The sequence below is a fragment of the Papaver somniferum genome, unplaced genomic scaffold (assembly GCF_003573695.1).
Source record: "Papaver somniferum cultivar HN1 unplaced genomic scaffold, ASM357369v1 unplaced-scaffold_30, whole genome shotgun sequence".
Lineage (NCBI taxonomy): Eukaryota > Viridiplantae > Streptophyta > Magnoliopsida > Ranunculales > Papaveraceae > Papaver > Papaver somniferum.
In genome coordinates this window covers 192,260-203,993 of record NW_020641040.1, presented here as the reverse complement: position 1 = coordinate 203,993, position 11,734 = coordinate 192,260, and the positions used below count along the sequence as shown (strand labels likewise).

Sequence of the window (11,734 nt, the reverse complement as noted above, 5' to 3'; positions counted from 1 at the left end):
GATCCTATATCAGATGGGTCAACTTCTACTGTTGCTCCTATATCAGATGGGTCAACTGCCATTGTTGATCCTATACCAGATGGGTTAACTGCCATTGTTGATCTTATATCAGATGAGTCAACTGCTACTGTTGCTCCTATATCAGATGGGTCAACTGCCATTATTGATCCTATATCAGATGGGTCAACATCCATTATTGATCTTACCATAGCTGAGTCAACTGGTACTGTTGATACTGCATCACCTGAGCTAACTAGCATTGCAACTTCTACTTCAGCTCCTTCTGGTATACATACAAGATCCAAGTCAGGTATTCATGTACCTAAACTTTTTTCTAAAGATTTTGTAGCTCATAGTACTTTGAAACATCAGGTTCCTCTTGCTCTTAAAACTTTACTTAAACCACCTTCTGATCCAAAAACTTTTAAAGAAGCTAGCAAGTACCTGTTTGGATTACTGCCATGAAGAATGAATATACTGCATTACATGAGAATGATACTTTTATTCATGTTCCTTATCATTCCTCCATGAATGTTCTTGGATGCAAATGGGTTTATAAAACCAAACTACATGCTGGTGGTACTATTGAGAGACACAAGGCTAGGTTAGTTGCTAAGGGATATCACCAAGTAGATGGTATTGATTTTGAGGAGACTTTTAGTCCTGTTGTCAAAGCTACCACCATCATATGTGTCTTGAGATTAACTCTTTCAAACAACTGGAGTATGAGACAACTTGATGTGAGCAATGCTTTTCTCCATGGCTACTTAAAGGAGAATGTTTACATGGAACAACCACCTGGATTTGTTGATCTATAACACCCTACAGATGTGTGTCAGCTGAAGAAATCATTATATGGTCTAAAACCATCTCCCAGAGCTTGGTATGAGAGATTTAGTGGATGTTTACTCAAGTCTGGTTTCAAAAATTCTGTTTGTGATACTTCTATGCTCATTTGTCACAAGAAGTCAGATAAAATGATTCTCCTGGTGTATGTGGATGACATTATTCTTGTATGCACCTCTGAATCTCTACTTACTTCTTTTATTGACTCTTTGAAGTCTGAATTTTCCATGAAGGATCTTGGACCCTTACACTATTTCTTAGGGATTGAAGCTACATTGGATTATTCTGCTCATAAGCTGCTTCTTACACAGAACAAATATTCTATTGATATTCTCAGGAAACATGATATGTTGGGTTGTAAACCTTGTAAAACTCCAGTAGGATCTGGTCCAAGGGTTTCTGCTTATGATGGTGATCCACTCAAAGATGCTGCCTCTTATAGAAGCTTAGTGGGTGGACTTCAATATTTGACGCTTACTAGACCTGATATTAGTTTTGTAGTAAACTATGTGAGCCAGTTTATGCATAGCCCTACAGATATTCATCTTCAGCTTGCTAAATGTATTCTCAGATACATTAAAAAAGGTTTTCTGGGTCAAGGTATTACTTTGAGCAGTGGAAATTGCTCAGAACTTACTGCATATTGTGATAGTGACTGGGCCGGTTGTCTTGATACCATAAAATCCACCTCTGGATATTGTGTTTTTGTGGGAGGTAATTTAGTTTCCTGGTCTTCCAAGAAGCAACACACTATTTCTCGATCTTCCACAGAAGTTGAATACATAGGCCTTGCAAATGCAGCAGCTAAAATTCTCTGGCTTTCCTATTTGTTTGAAGAATTATCTATCTATTTATCTCTTCCCTGTCGTTTATACTGTGATAATCTTGGTGCTAGCAGTTTAACAGCAAATCCAATTTTCCATGCGCGCACTAAACACATTGAGGTGGATTATCACATGATCAGAGAGTTACTACTGGTTTTCTGAGGGTGTCATATATTCATACTCTTAGTCAGATAGCTGATGTCTCCACAAAGGGTTTGTCCAAGTCGCAGTTTGGTTTACTGAAGAACAAACTGATGCCTGTTGTACGTGCATCAGTTTGAGAGGGGATGTTAGATCATGTGCCATATCCATACAGTGTACGTATTCAATCTATGCAATTCATCCTGGCCATAGGATAAGTTAGTTCATGACAGCTGTTTCTCACCTGTCATAACTACTCTGTAGTGTCGGTTCAACTCCTGTATTATTACTTTTCTCTGTTGTGTCACAAGTCTATATAAGACTATGTTTTGTGTCTTGTTATGTAACTTTCACAATTAATGAATCACATTTCTTACAAATTGTGCGCACTTGGGAGAATTTTGGTCCATTTTTTATTTTCATGTCTAGTTTTCACTTCTTGTTATGAAATTTTGGGTTTACTTAGTGGAATTCGTGTTATCGTCTGAGATTTTTGTGAGATCCCAATTATTTGAGCAAATATGAATCGGTTTATGGAATTCTTACGTTTCTATGATTCTTGATTCACCACTTTGTTTGCTGCTCTGCTAAGCATTTGCAATAGCATTTGGAACTTTGCTGCACCACTATTTTACTAATCTTTTTATTGAACTGCCAGACTCCTTGGTTTCTAACAAGTATTCAACATGTTTGTTTCAAATTTCCATTAGCGCATTGTTCAATTTATAGCGAGCAACTTTAATGGTGATTTGTTTAGTCCTTCGCGGATTGTTTTCACCAGTATACTCATTCGTAGGTTCTTGTTAGTTGCCACTCATATTCTTTATTTCATGGCGATGCAGTTGGAGTTAGTAATATCCTCCTTTTGTTGAATTGTACAGTTTCTCCAAAAATGATAGTATCAAATTAGTGTTGCGCAAGTTTGAGAAATATGGTGAGATATTGGATCACGTCCGATTTCCTGGTGATAACTGGATGCATATTCTTTATCAGGTTATTTTTCTTAACCTTCAACTTTGTTTATTTTTGCGGCCTTTTCTTACTTTTGATTAGTGTAATGGGTCTTAAAACACTGGGCTGTTATCTGTTTAATTTTTTCCTTTAATTTTCCTTCATTATTAGACTTGCATAATGTATATTCCTTCATTGAATATAAAAGTTAGCGTTATCAAAAATGAACACGTAAATTGGGCCAGTTCATTTGAAATCAAGATTTGGTGGCAGCATATGAAATCTGAACTTGTTGGCAATTAGAGTTGTTCCTAATTGTAGTATAATGAGTTAATGCAGAACCGATCAGATGCTCAAAAAGTCCTTACCAAGAGCTGGATACAAATCAATAGAAACCTTCTTGTGGGTGTGAAACCTGTGGATCCAATTCAAAGAAAAATGCTCAACGAACCAACCCAGCAGGTTGCAGATCGAATACAAAAAGCCCTCCAAGAACGTCTGTGTCTACTTCACCGCTGTGAATCTGATTTCTTCTTATTAGGTGCAACTGGTGATGTTTACAATGTCAGGTTATCTACAACCTCCTTGTGCAGTTGCCCAGATCGTCAGAGTCCGTGCGAACACATACTTTTTGTTTTTCTTCGTGTTCTTGAAGTCTCTCTCAACGATCCTTGTGTTTGGAGGAAGACTCTTAGGGAATTTCAACTTACACGTCTACTCAACACACCCACATCGCCTCAAATCCTTGCTGGTTCTCGTGTACGTGAGAGATTTCTTCATCTATTCTCAAACAAGTCAGACTTGGGTCCTCCACCAAAGCCTGAGCTGGGCAAGTGTGTTAAATGCAGAAGGGAGATGTATGCTGAAGATAGAGTATCGGATTGTGGCGCAGGCGTTTGTGACCCTGTTGGACATGTGAAGTGTATGATATATAGGAAACCCTCTGGGGCACCTTTTTGTGCAGGTTGTGGAAGCCGGTGGAATGAAGACCAGGAGAAGTAATATTTGAACCTCGCGTCTTACATGAGCGAAGACAGAACGGATTAAGGGCATCTAAGCCACTTCTTGTTATCAGCTAAGAATGCTCTTCCCAGAATTAACCTTTTTGGTTTTTTGTTATGGTTTTGGTGTCTATATAAGAAACTATGGATCAATCTGCATTGATCCGAAGTTCTGAAAAACGTAAACCATACACACGAAAATTATCTATGATTTTTAATTAGTATGAAAATCTTATGATCTACTATGGCGAAAATGGTTTACTTTTCCTGGAGAACAGGTATATACTATTTCATTCTTTCTTTGCCAATGTTCCTTCTCAAAAATCATACTGTGACTGCCAGGACATTGATTCATAACCTGAATTGCATTGGGTCTTGATGGCTGCACTTCGAGTCTCAGGCTCAATGTAGAACGTAATACAACTGAGCAGCTGTAATGGTGACATGGCCGGTTGAGATGGGCTACAGGTGTTGGGCCGGTAACCTTGAATGGCAGCAAGCCAGCAACGTCTAGGCGGGATTCAGGCAGAGAACTAGTGGGCGGGCTTCTTTTTGCCCATAAACTCTCTTCTTTTTTTCCTATTTAACTTGAGCAAAAACTTAAGCGAAGAAAAAATCAGAAAAGCTCCTTGCAAACAGAAAACCCAAGGCGTCAATGTCGAGCGTCATTGGAGATGTCCACTTCAAAATCCTTCTAAGGGTACCAGTGAGAGCAGCATCAATATGTAAGTGTGTTTGCAAGTCTTGGCGTCAAATAATTTCTGATCGTAGTTTTGTTAAAATGCACCTTAATCTGAATACCCGAAGAAACAACACTCGACTCATGCTCAAAGATTTAAATAACACAATTTACTCCGTAGGTTATGATCACTACAAAAAAGAAGGCTTATAGGGACGATCACTTCTAAAAAAAACCGTCCCTAGAGGTTAGTTGTTGGGACACTCCACTTTAGCCGTCCCTAAAACTTTCTATTTGGGACGTCTCTGTATGGCCGTCACTATTGGTCCACTAATAGGGACGCATTATTTTTAGCCGTCCCCAATAGATAGATTTTTGACGGTTGCGATTGAGTCATCAGTAGTTTAATTATTTTACGCATGAAAACACAGGAAAACATTTTCTTTTCTTTTTTTCTTGGTTATATCGGCCTTCTTTCAGTTTCTTTTCACATTCTTCCTCCCCTGCTGAAAAATCTCGTTAAGTTAAACCTCCTCCGTTCGTGATTTTCCCCTGTGAGATCTCAAATTCGTTCGGAGTGAAGCGACACTTGATTCTAAGGTTAAATTTCTTCCTCCTTCTCTTTCAGTCTTACGTTGATTTGATTTTAGGTTTTTCGAATTCTTTTTTAAAACCTCACATTGTTGTTTTTTGATTTTAGGGTTTGCAAATTACAAGAGCACACTTTCCGCATCTCCATCGATTTTGGGAATTCAGGTAGTTTTATATCAAATTTCAGTTACTGATTTCTTCAACAAATTAGTGATGTGCGTTATTTTATTTTGCTTGATATGTGAGATATGTCTGCTCATAGTTTTATACTTTGTCATATCATGTAATTGATTCGAAATTAGGGATTTAAATGCTGGCAGAGTTAGGTTTAAGGGCTCCAATTTCACTTGCATTGTGATTCCAATTAGCTGGAATATTGCTTCATGCCCCTTTCTCATTTTTATTACGGAATCTAGGATTTTCTTTAATAGTGAGAATGAATCAGGGATTGAATCCCACTTGAAATTGAGTTAGTTGAGTGCTTGGTAATTGTACCAAAAGGTGTACTGTGGGGGTTCCAATCCCATTTACATTGAGTAGTATCAACTGAGTGCTTGTCTATCTTTTGATTTGGATTAGCTGAAATGTTGCGTCAAGCTTTCATTATAATTACACGTATGCTAGTGGTTTGCGTTAATCGTAAGTTTGTAAGTTTGTTCCTTAGTCTGTGTTCATATTCATGTGAACCTGGATTTGGTTATTATTTCTTTTCTTTTTGTTTTTGTTAGATGAACGCGATTAAATCTGTATTCAAGAAATTGGGCGACTAGGTTCAAAGTTATCTTTGACTATTCGATGTTTTCGTTCGTTATCTGATGTATTCGATGCCGGCGTTCGTTATCTTATGCTTAACAGTTTAGTTGTTCATATCTGTCTGTATTTAGGTTCTTGAATTATTTTAAAAATCTTATTCAACTTGTGCTTCTTTTTCTTTTTTTGGTCAGATTTCTGTTTTTCTTTTAGATTGATTGATTCTACTTTTTTAACCTGAGAATGTATCCTCTTTAGCTAAAACCCTTTTAAATCTCTACTAGAAATGTACATCCACACAATCTCAGACCCAGTTGTAGTTTTTGTACCACCAGGCTAAACTCGTTCGAGTATTGCAAATTTAAATTCTAGTAGTTGAAACTGTCAATCTTCCCCAAATTGCTTGAACAATTCCACGCTCATCGGAGAGCACGCCCGAAAATGACCCACCGAAATCTAAGGCAAACAAAATTATGAATGAAGTAGTAGTCAGTATCCGAAAATGCATGAGATTTTATATGATTAGGATCTAGTCAATGTGGTAAAAAGATAGAAAGTACCAGAATCAAGTTCAATCACCTCCATATTGGTTGCCATGTACTCTGGCCAGTTTTTATACGAGTTGTGCTACAACGCAGCACAAGGATCAACAACATTTGATTTCCTTGATTTTGCTCGCAGACTTTTGGTCAAACCCACAAGGAACACTGAATCCCCTCGTAGTAAAGCAGGTTCTGTCACCGGGATGAAAAAAGAGCAATAGCTGATATATTAGAGATAAAAATACTATAAATTATTATGGTTCAAATTTCGGTTGTCTGTAATTTTTTTGTCTTTCCCCGACGTAGTTCTACTTCTATCAGGCACATACTAGCAGATCTCGATTTGCCAACCTCTCTCCGAACAACTAGGCCAACAGAAGTTTAATTGATGACAAGTGAATGATTACAGCAGCGTCGTTAAAGGTTTGTACCGCATTTTGCTGACAAACAGTGTCATGTCTATAATCTGTATTCGAAATTAGTAATTTATTTATCTTATGCCTAAAAGCACAATATAACGTTTTCCTTCTCTTTTTTTCTTGGTTATATCGTCGTTTATTTCAGTTTATCTCTCTTCACTTTCTGCTGAAAAAACTTCTTCTCGTTCGTGATTTTCTCCTGTGTGATCTCAAATTTGTTCGCAGTGAAGCACCAATAGCAATTTCTAACTTAATTCTCAGGTTAAATTTCTTTCTCTGTCTCTTTCAATCTTACGTTGATTTGATTTTAGGGGTTGCGAATTATGTTTTCAAAATCTCTAGGTTAAAGATTTGAAATAATCTCAATAACCAATTGGTATTTCATTCAATTGGTATTATAAAACATGATTCAAAAGTGGGAATGTAGTTCATTCAAGTGACTACTAATACTAATTTAACCCTAGAAATCTCAATTGTTTTATTTTGTATTTTTGTTGTTTTATTGGAATTATTTAGTGGGAAGAAATAATATAAGTGCGGATGGATTGTGTTAGCTAGTTTGAGCGAGCTGATGAGCTAATCAGATATTGGATACAAAACCAGTATAATCTCAGAATGTCATTAATTGGTGTGTTTGTCATGTTATCCACAAATGTAATTGTGATTATTCCATGCCAATAGAATATATTTTTTAATCGAGCATGTGTGTCTGAAAGGTCCAATTCAATGATCTTGGTCTTACTTTGATTGATTGATTATATTAACTGGCGCAATATATACAAACTCCTCTCTATAAAAGAGGTGGTAATTGATAGGGAAATTGACATTTGTTCCAATATACTAGAAGACAACGTAGACTTAAAGGTTGGTGGTCATGATCATTTCATCTATGTACAGTACTCATTGACTTAAGGTGTGTTGCGCCAGCTACGAGTAACATGCCGGGCAATTGGAAGAAATTGAGTATTTTTTATGAACTACCGTACTGGGCAGATAATATACTCAAACACAATTTAGATGTCATGCACACTGAGAAGAATGTGTGCGATAGCGTTATTGGTACTCTGCTGGATATGGATAAGAAAGCCAAGGATGGTCTAAAGGCAAGGTTAGATCTTCAGCTCCTAAATCTCATACCTGAGCTTCACCCAATTATGACTGCAAATGGGAAGAAATTCTTCTTACCAAATGCATGTTACTTTATGGATAATGCTAAAAAGGAGATGTTCCTTAGTGTCTTGAAGAACTTGAAGACCCCAGATGGTTACTCTTCACTCATTGCAAGATGTGTGAATATGAAACAACGTAAGATTTTTGGATTAAAGAGTCATGATTCACATGTGATAATGCAGCAGCTATTGCCTTTGGCAATTCGAAAGACGTTGCCAGATAGAGTTAGTTCTGTGTTAATTGAGCTAAGTTCATTCTTCCAAGAACTATGCTCCAAGAATTCACGGCCTAAAGACTTCAAAGAATTGGAAAAGCGCATCGCACTCATTCTCTGTAACTTGGAGCAGATATTTCCTCCTGCCTTCTTTGACATTATGGTACACTTGCTTATCCATTTGCCAACAGAGGCGCGTATTGGTGGACCTGTTCAGTATCGATGGATGTACCCGATTGAAAGGTATATGGTCTCCTTATTCTCTTTCTCTTTTGGCATTCAAATTTGGTTCTTTGTTACCTTTTAGATTGAATGTTGTACATCTTCATTTTTTTTTGTGCATTTAAATTTGGTTCTTTGTTACCTTCTAAAGTTAAACTAGTGTCACTTTATTTTCTTCTTTGTTTGAACTTGAGATTGCATAAGTTCTTAGTCATCATTCATCGGTGAATTTCGTTTCCTGCATCAATGAATTCATCATAGAATTGGAATAAGGATTATTCGATTTGCATTCTTCAACGGGTATTTGTACACTCTCAAGAAATATGTCAGGAATAAAGCTCATCCGGAGGGATCCATTGCTGAAGGATATTTGGCTGATGAATGTGTGACATTTTTGTCGAGGTACCTCAAAGATGTAGACTCACGAATAAACAGACCAGTTAGATACGTGGATGATACACACATTGGGAATGCTGCGCGGATTGTTCTAAGTGGCAATCAAAAAAAGTTGTTGCACGACTATATCCTTTTCATGATGCTAACGTGGATACATACGCAGAGTAAGATTTCTGTTTTCTGTAATTGGATCTCTAATGATATAACTAATTAGGTATTTGCTGGTCTAATTAAATTTATCATGGACAAGTTATCTCTAATTAATTTCTTGTTTCTTTGATATAGGCAACACAAAGCCACTATGGCTATGTTACACCCTAAAATGAATTAACGTCAGCGCCAACGGAAACACAAAAATGAGTTTGCTGATTGGTTCAGGGACCATATCATGTTACTTGGTCAAGCTAAATTACCATTTGCAGAAGGATTGGACGTGCTAGCTGAAGGTCCATTCACAACTGCGAGACGATTCACCGGTTATACTACTCGTGGTTATAGCTTCAGAACAGTCAGTAAGGATTCTAGAGCAAAGACACAGAACAGTGGTATTGTAGTAGAGTCAACAACACCTTTCTATAGGAATGTAGCGGATCAGAACCCGAACAATGATACTGAGCTCACATATTATGGACAAGTTAAAGATATAATTGAGCTGACTTATAGACAAGGACGTAAATTTGTATTATTCGAGTGTGACTGGTTTGATGTTGTTAGTGGATTAGGCAGAGGTAAGAAGGTAGATAACTTAGGGTTCACTCTCGTAAATTTCAATCATCGCATACCAACACAGAAAGAAGAACCTTTCGTTTTGGCCTCTCAAGTGCGGCAAGTTTTTTATTCTCAAGATCCTATAGACTTGGATTGGCACGTGGTGGTAAGGAATAAACCCAGGGATGTTTTTGACATGGGTGAGGGTAATGCTGATGAACTACTTGACATTAATCCATTTGGAAGGGATTCTGAGCAAGTTGGTATTGAAGATGATGATATCAGCGTTGTTAGAGATGAAGGGATTGGGGTGTTTGTTGATGCTCCAGCAAAGAATGTTAATAGTTAACAAGGTGTAGAAAACGGAAGTGTTTATGAAAACATTGAAGAAGAAGAAGAAGATGACGAAGAAGAAGAAGAATACGTCAGGGACAAGGAAGAATCAGAAGATGAAGAGTGCGTAGATGGGGTTACAGATAATGATGATGGTGGTGATAGTGAAGATGATGGTGATAGTGTTGACCTGAACAACTGAATCGATGATGATTAAGTTCATCATTTGTAACTTAATTAGGATTTTCTATTTGCGAACTAGTTCTGTACAAGTTTTGAACCATTATTTGTGCTTATAATACTACATTATTTGTCCTTATTATACTACGTTATGATTTGTGCTTATTATTTCCTTAGCAAGAACTGCAGGAGACCTGATGTTGTTTTCTGTACTAACATCATTGGTTCCCTTTACGTCATTTGTTTCCATGTGTTGTAGGATGACTGATCAAGAAGGGACAAAAGGAAAGGGCGTTCGAGGGAAAGGAAAGTTGTTATTCCTAGAAGATGTCGAAGAGGGACAGAAGCTACCAGTGGAAAACTTCATGAGTCAGCCTTCTGGGGAGCACCGATCAGACCTAGCTCATTATATCATCCTTCTAGCTATAGATGGTTACATGCTTCCATTGTCCGTATCCAATGGAAGTATATGGCGCCTAATCGGATTCAGAAAGCTTTGGATAATATAAAGGTGAAGTTCATTGCCCTTCAAATTATTTGGTAATAATTCTGGATAGTACTTTAAATTTACATCTAATTGGTTTCATTTTGTTCAAGTTTGCATCAAATTTATTGACGGAGCCATTCATTTCCTAATAATTGTGTTGTTTTTGTATTTAATGACAACATGTATTTGGATGCCCCCAAGAACTTGATGCTACCATCAGGAGTAGGCTTAATCATTACTGGAGGGATCACAAACATACAATGAAATCAGCATGGTATGATCCGAACAGAAGTGAGGCGCAAAATCTTGCACACCGACCTGCAGACGTTGTGGAAAGTCAGTGGGCGCCGTTAGTTAAAATGTGGAATACCCAGAAAAATAAAGTACGTATTTGTTGTTATCCATGCTATTATTAGACCTTCTATCATTTTCCCACTAGCTCAAGGCTCACAACAAGCATCGTTTATTATTATGAATTTGTTTTGAAACAGGAGTTGGCGGCTAAGAATAAACAAAATAGGTCCAAACAAACAATTCAACACACTGGTGGCTCCAAGACACATATGGAATATGAAAAAGAGGTAAAGCTTCTGTCAGTTTGATCTTGGTGAGGATGTTTCGTATGTTATATGCACCAACAGCACAAAATTTCATTTTACAGATGCTAGCCAAAACAGGAAGGTTCCTGAACGACACGAGATATTTCGTAGGACCAGGACAAAGAAAAGGAAAACATCAGATCCAAATGAAGAAGTGATGGATCCTGTTGTTGCTGAACAATACGTATACCTTTATACTTTTAAGTTTTCTTTCGGGTCATCTGTTTTTTGCATTTGTAATTCGAATTGGCCTAACTTTCGAGATTGATTTACTTGTAGGATCGAATGGTGGAAATACACAACCAGGATAACCAACCTGGATCTGGAGTCGTTTTAGGTGGACAAAATGATGCATTTGCGGCTATAATGGGACCAGATAGGCGTGGTCGGGTCCGTTGCTTTGGCAGCACTGTGAAGCCGAAACAGTTTTGGGGCGAGTCATCATCATCAAGTAAAGTCGTTCAATTGACAGAGGAAAATGCAATGCTCAAACGAAGGGTTGCAGAATTGGAGGCTCAAGTTGCAGTATTACCACCAAATCAGAACAACGAAGGACTCGAGGTATCGTACATCATTCATTTTTTTTTCTTGTACATGCAATTTCAGTCAATAGTGGAAATATTTTGGCAGAATGCAACTATTGATTGTTGCCATTTTGAATTGATATGATTAACCTTAGAC

The 11,734-nt window shown here is 37.5% G+C and overlaps 2 protein-coding genes across 2 annotated transcripts; both read left to right on the top strand.

The window, feature by feature from the left end:
• The first annotated feature begins 977 nt into the window (after nt 1–977).
• LOC113341659 (uncharacterized mitochondrial protein AtMg00810-like) lies at nt 978–1,832 on the top strand. Its single transcript, XM_026586451.1, has one exon. It carries the CDS (start codon nt 978–980, stop codon nt 1,830–1,832), a length of 855 nt encoding a protein of 284 aa, XP_026442236.1.
• A 1,263-nt stretch (nt 1,833–3,095) lies between these two features.
• LOC113341658 (mitogen-activated protein kinase kinase kinase 1-like) lies at nt 3,096–3,764 on the top strand. Its single transcript, XM_026586450.1, has one exon. The coding sequence runs from the start codon at nt 3,096–3,098 to the stop codon at nt 3,762–3,764; it is 669 nt and encodes a 222-aa protein (XP_026442235.1).
• Nucleotides 3,765–11,734: the final 7,970 nt, after the last annotated feature.

Excerpts from the sequence above, each read along its gene's own strand:
- LOC113341658 (XM_026586450.1), top strand. The coding sequence starts at position 3,096 with ATGCAGAACCGATCAGATGCTCAAAAAGTCCTTACCAAGAGCTGGATA.
- LOC113341659 (XM_026586451.1), top strand. The coding sequence starts at position 978 with ATGATTCTCCTGGTGTATGTGGATGACATTATTCTTGTATGCACCTCT.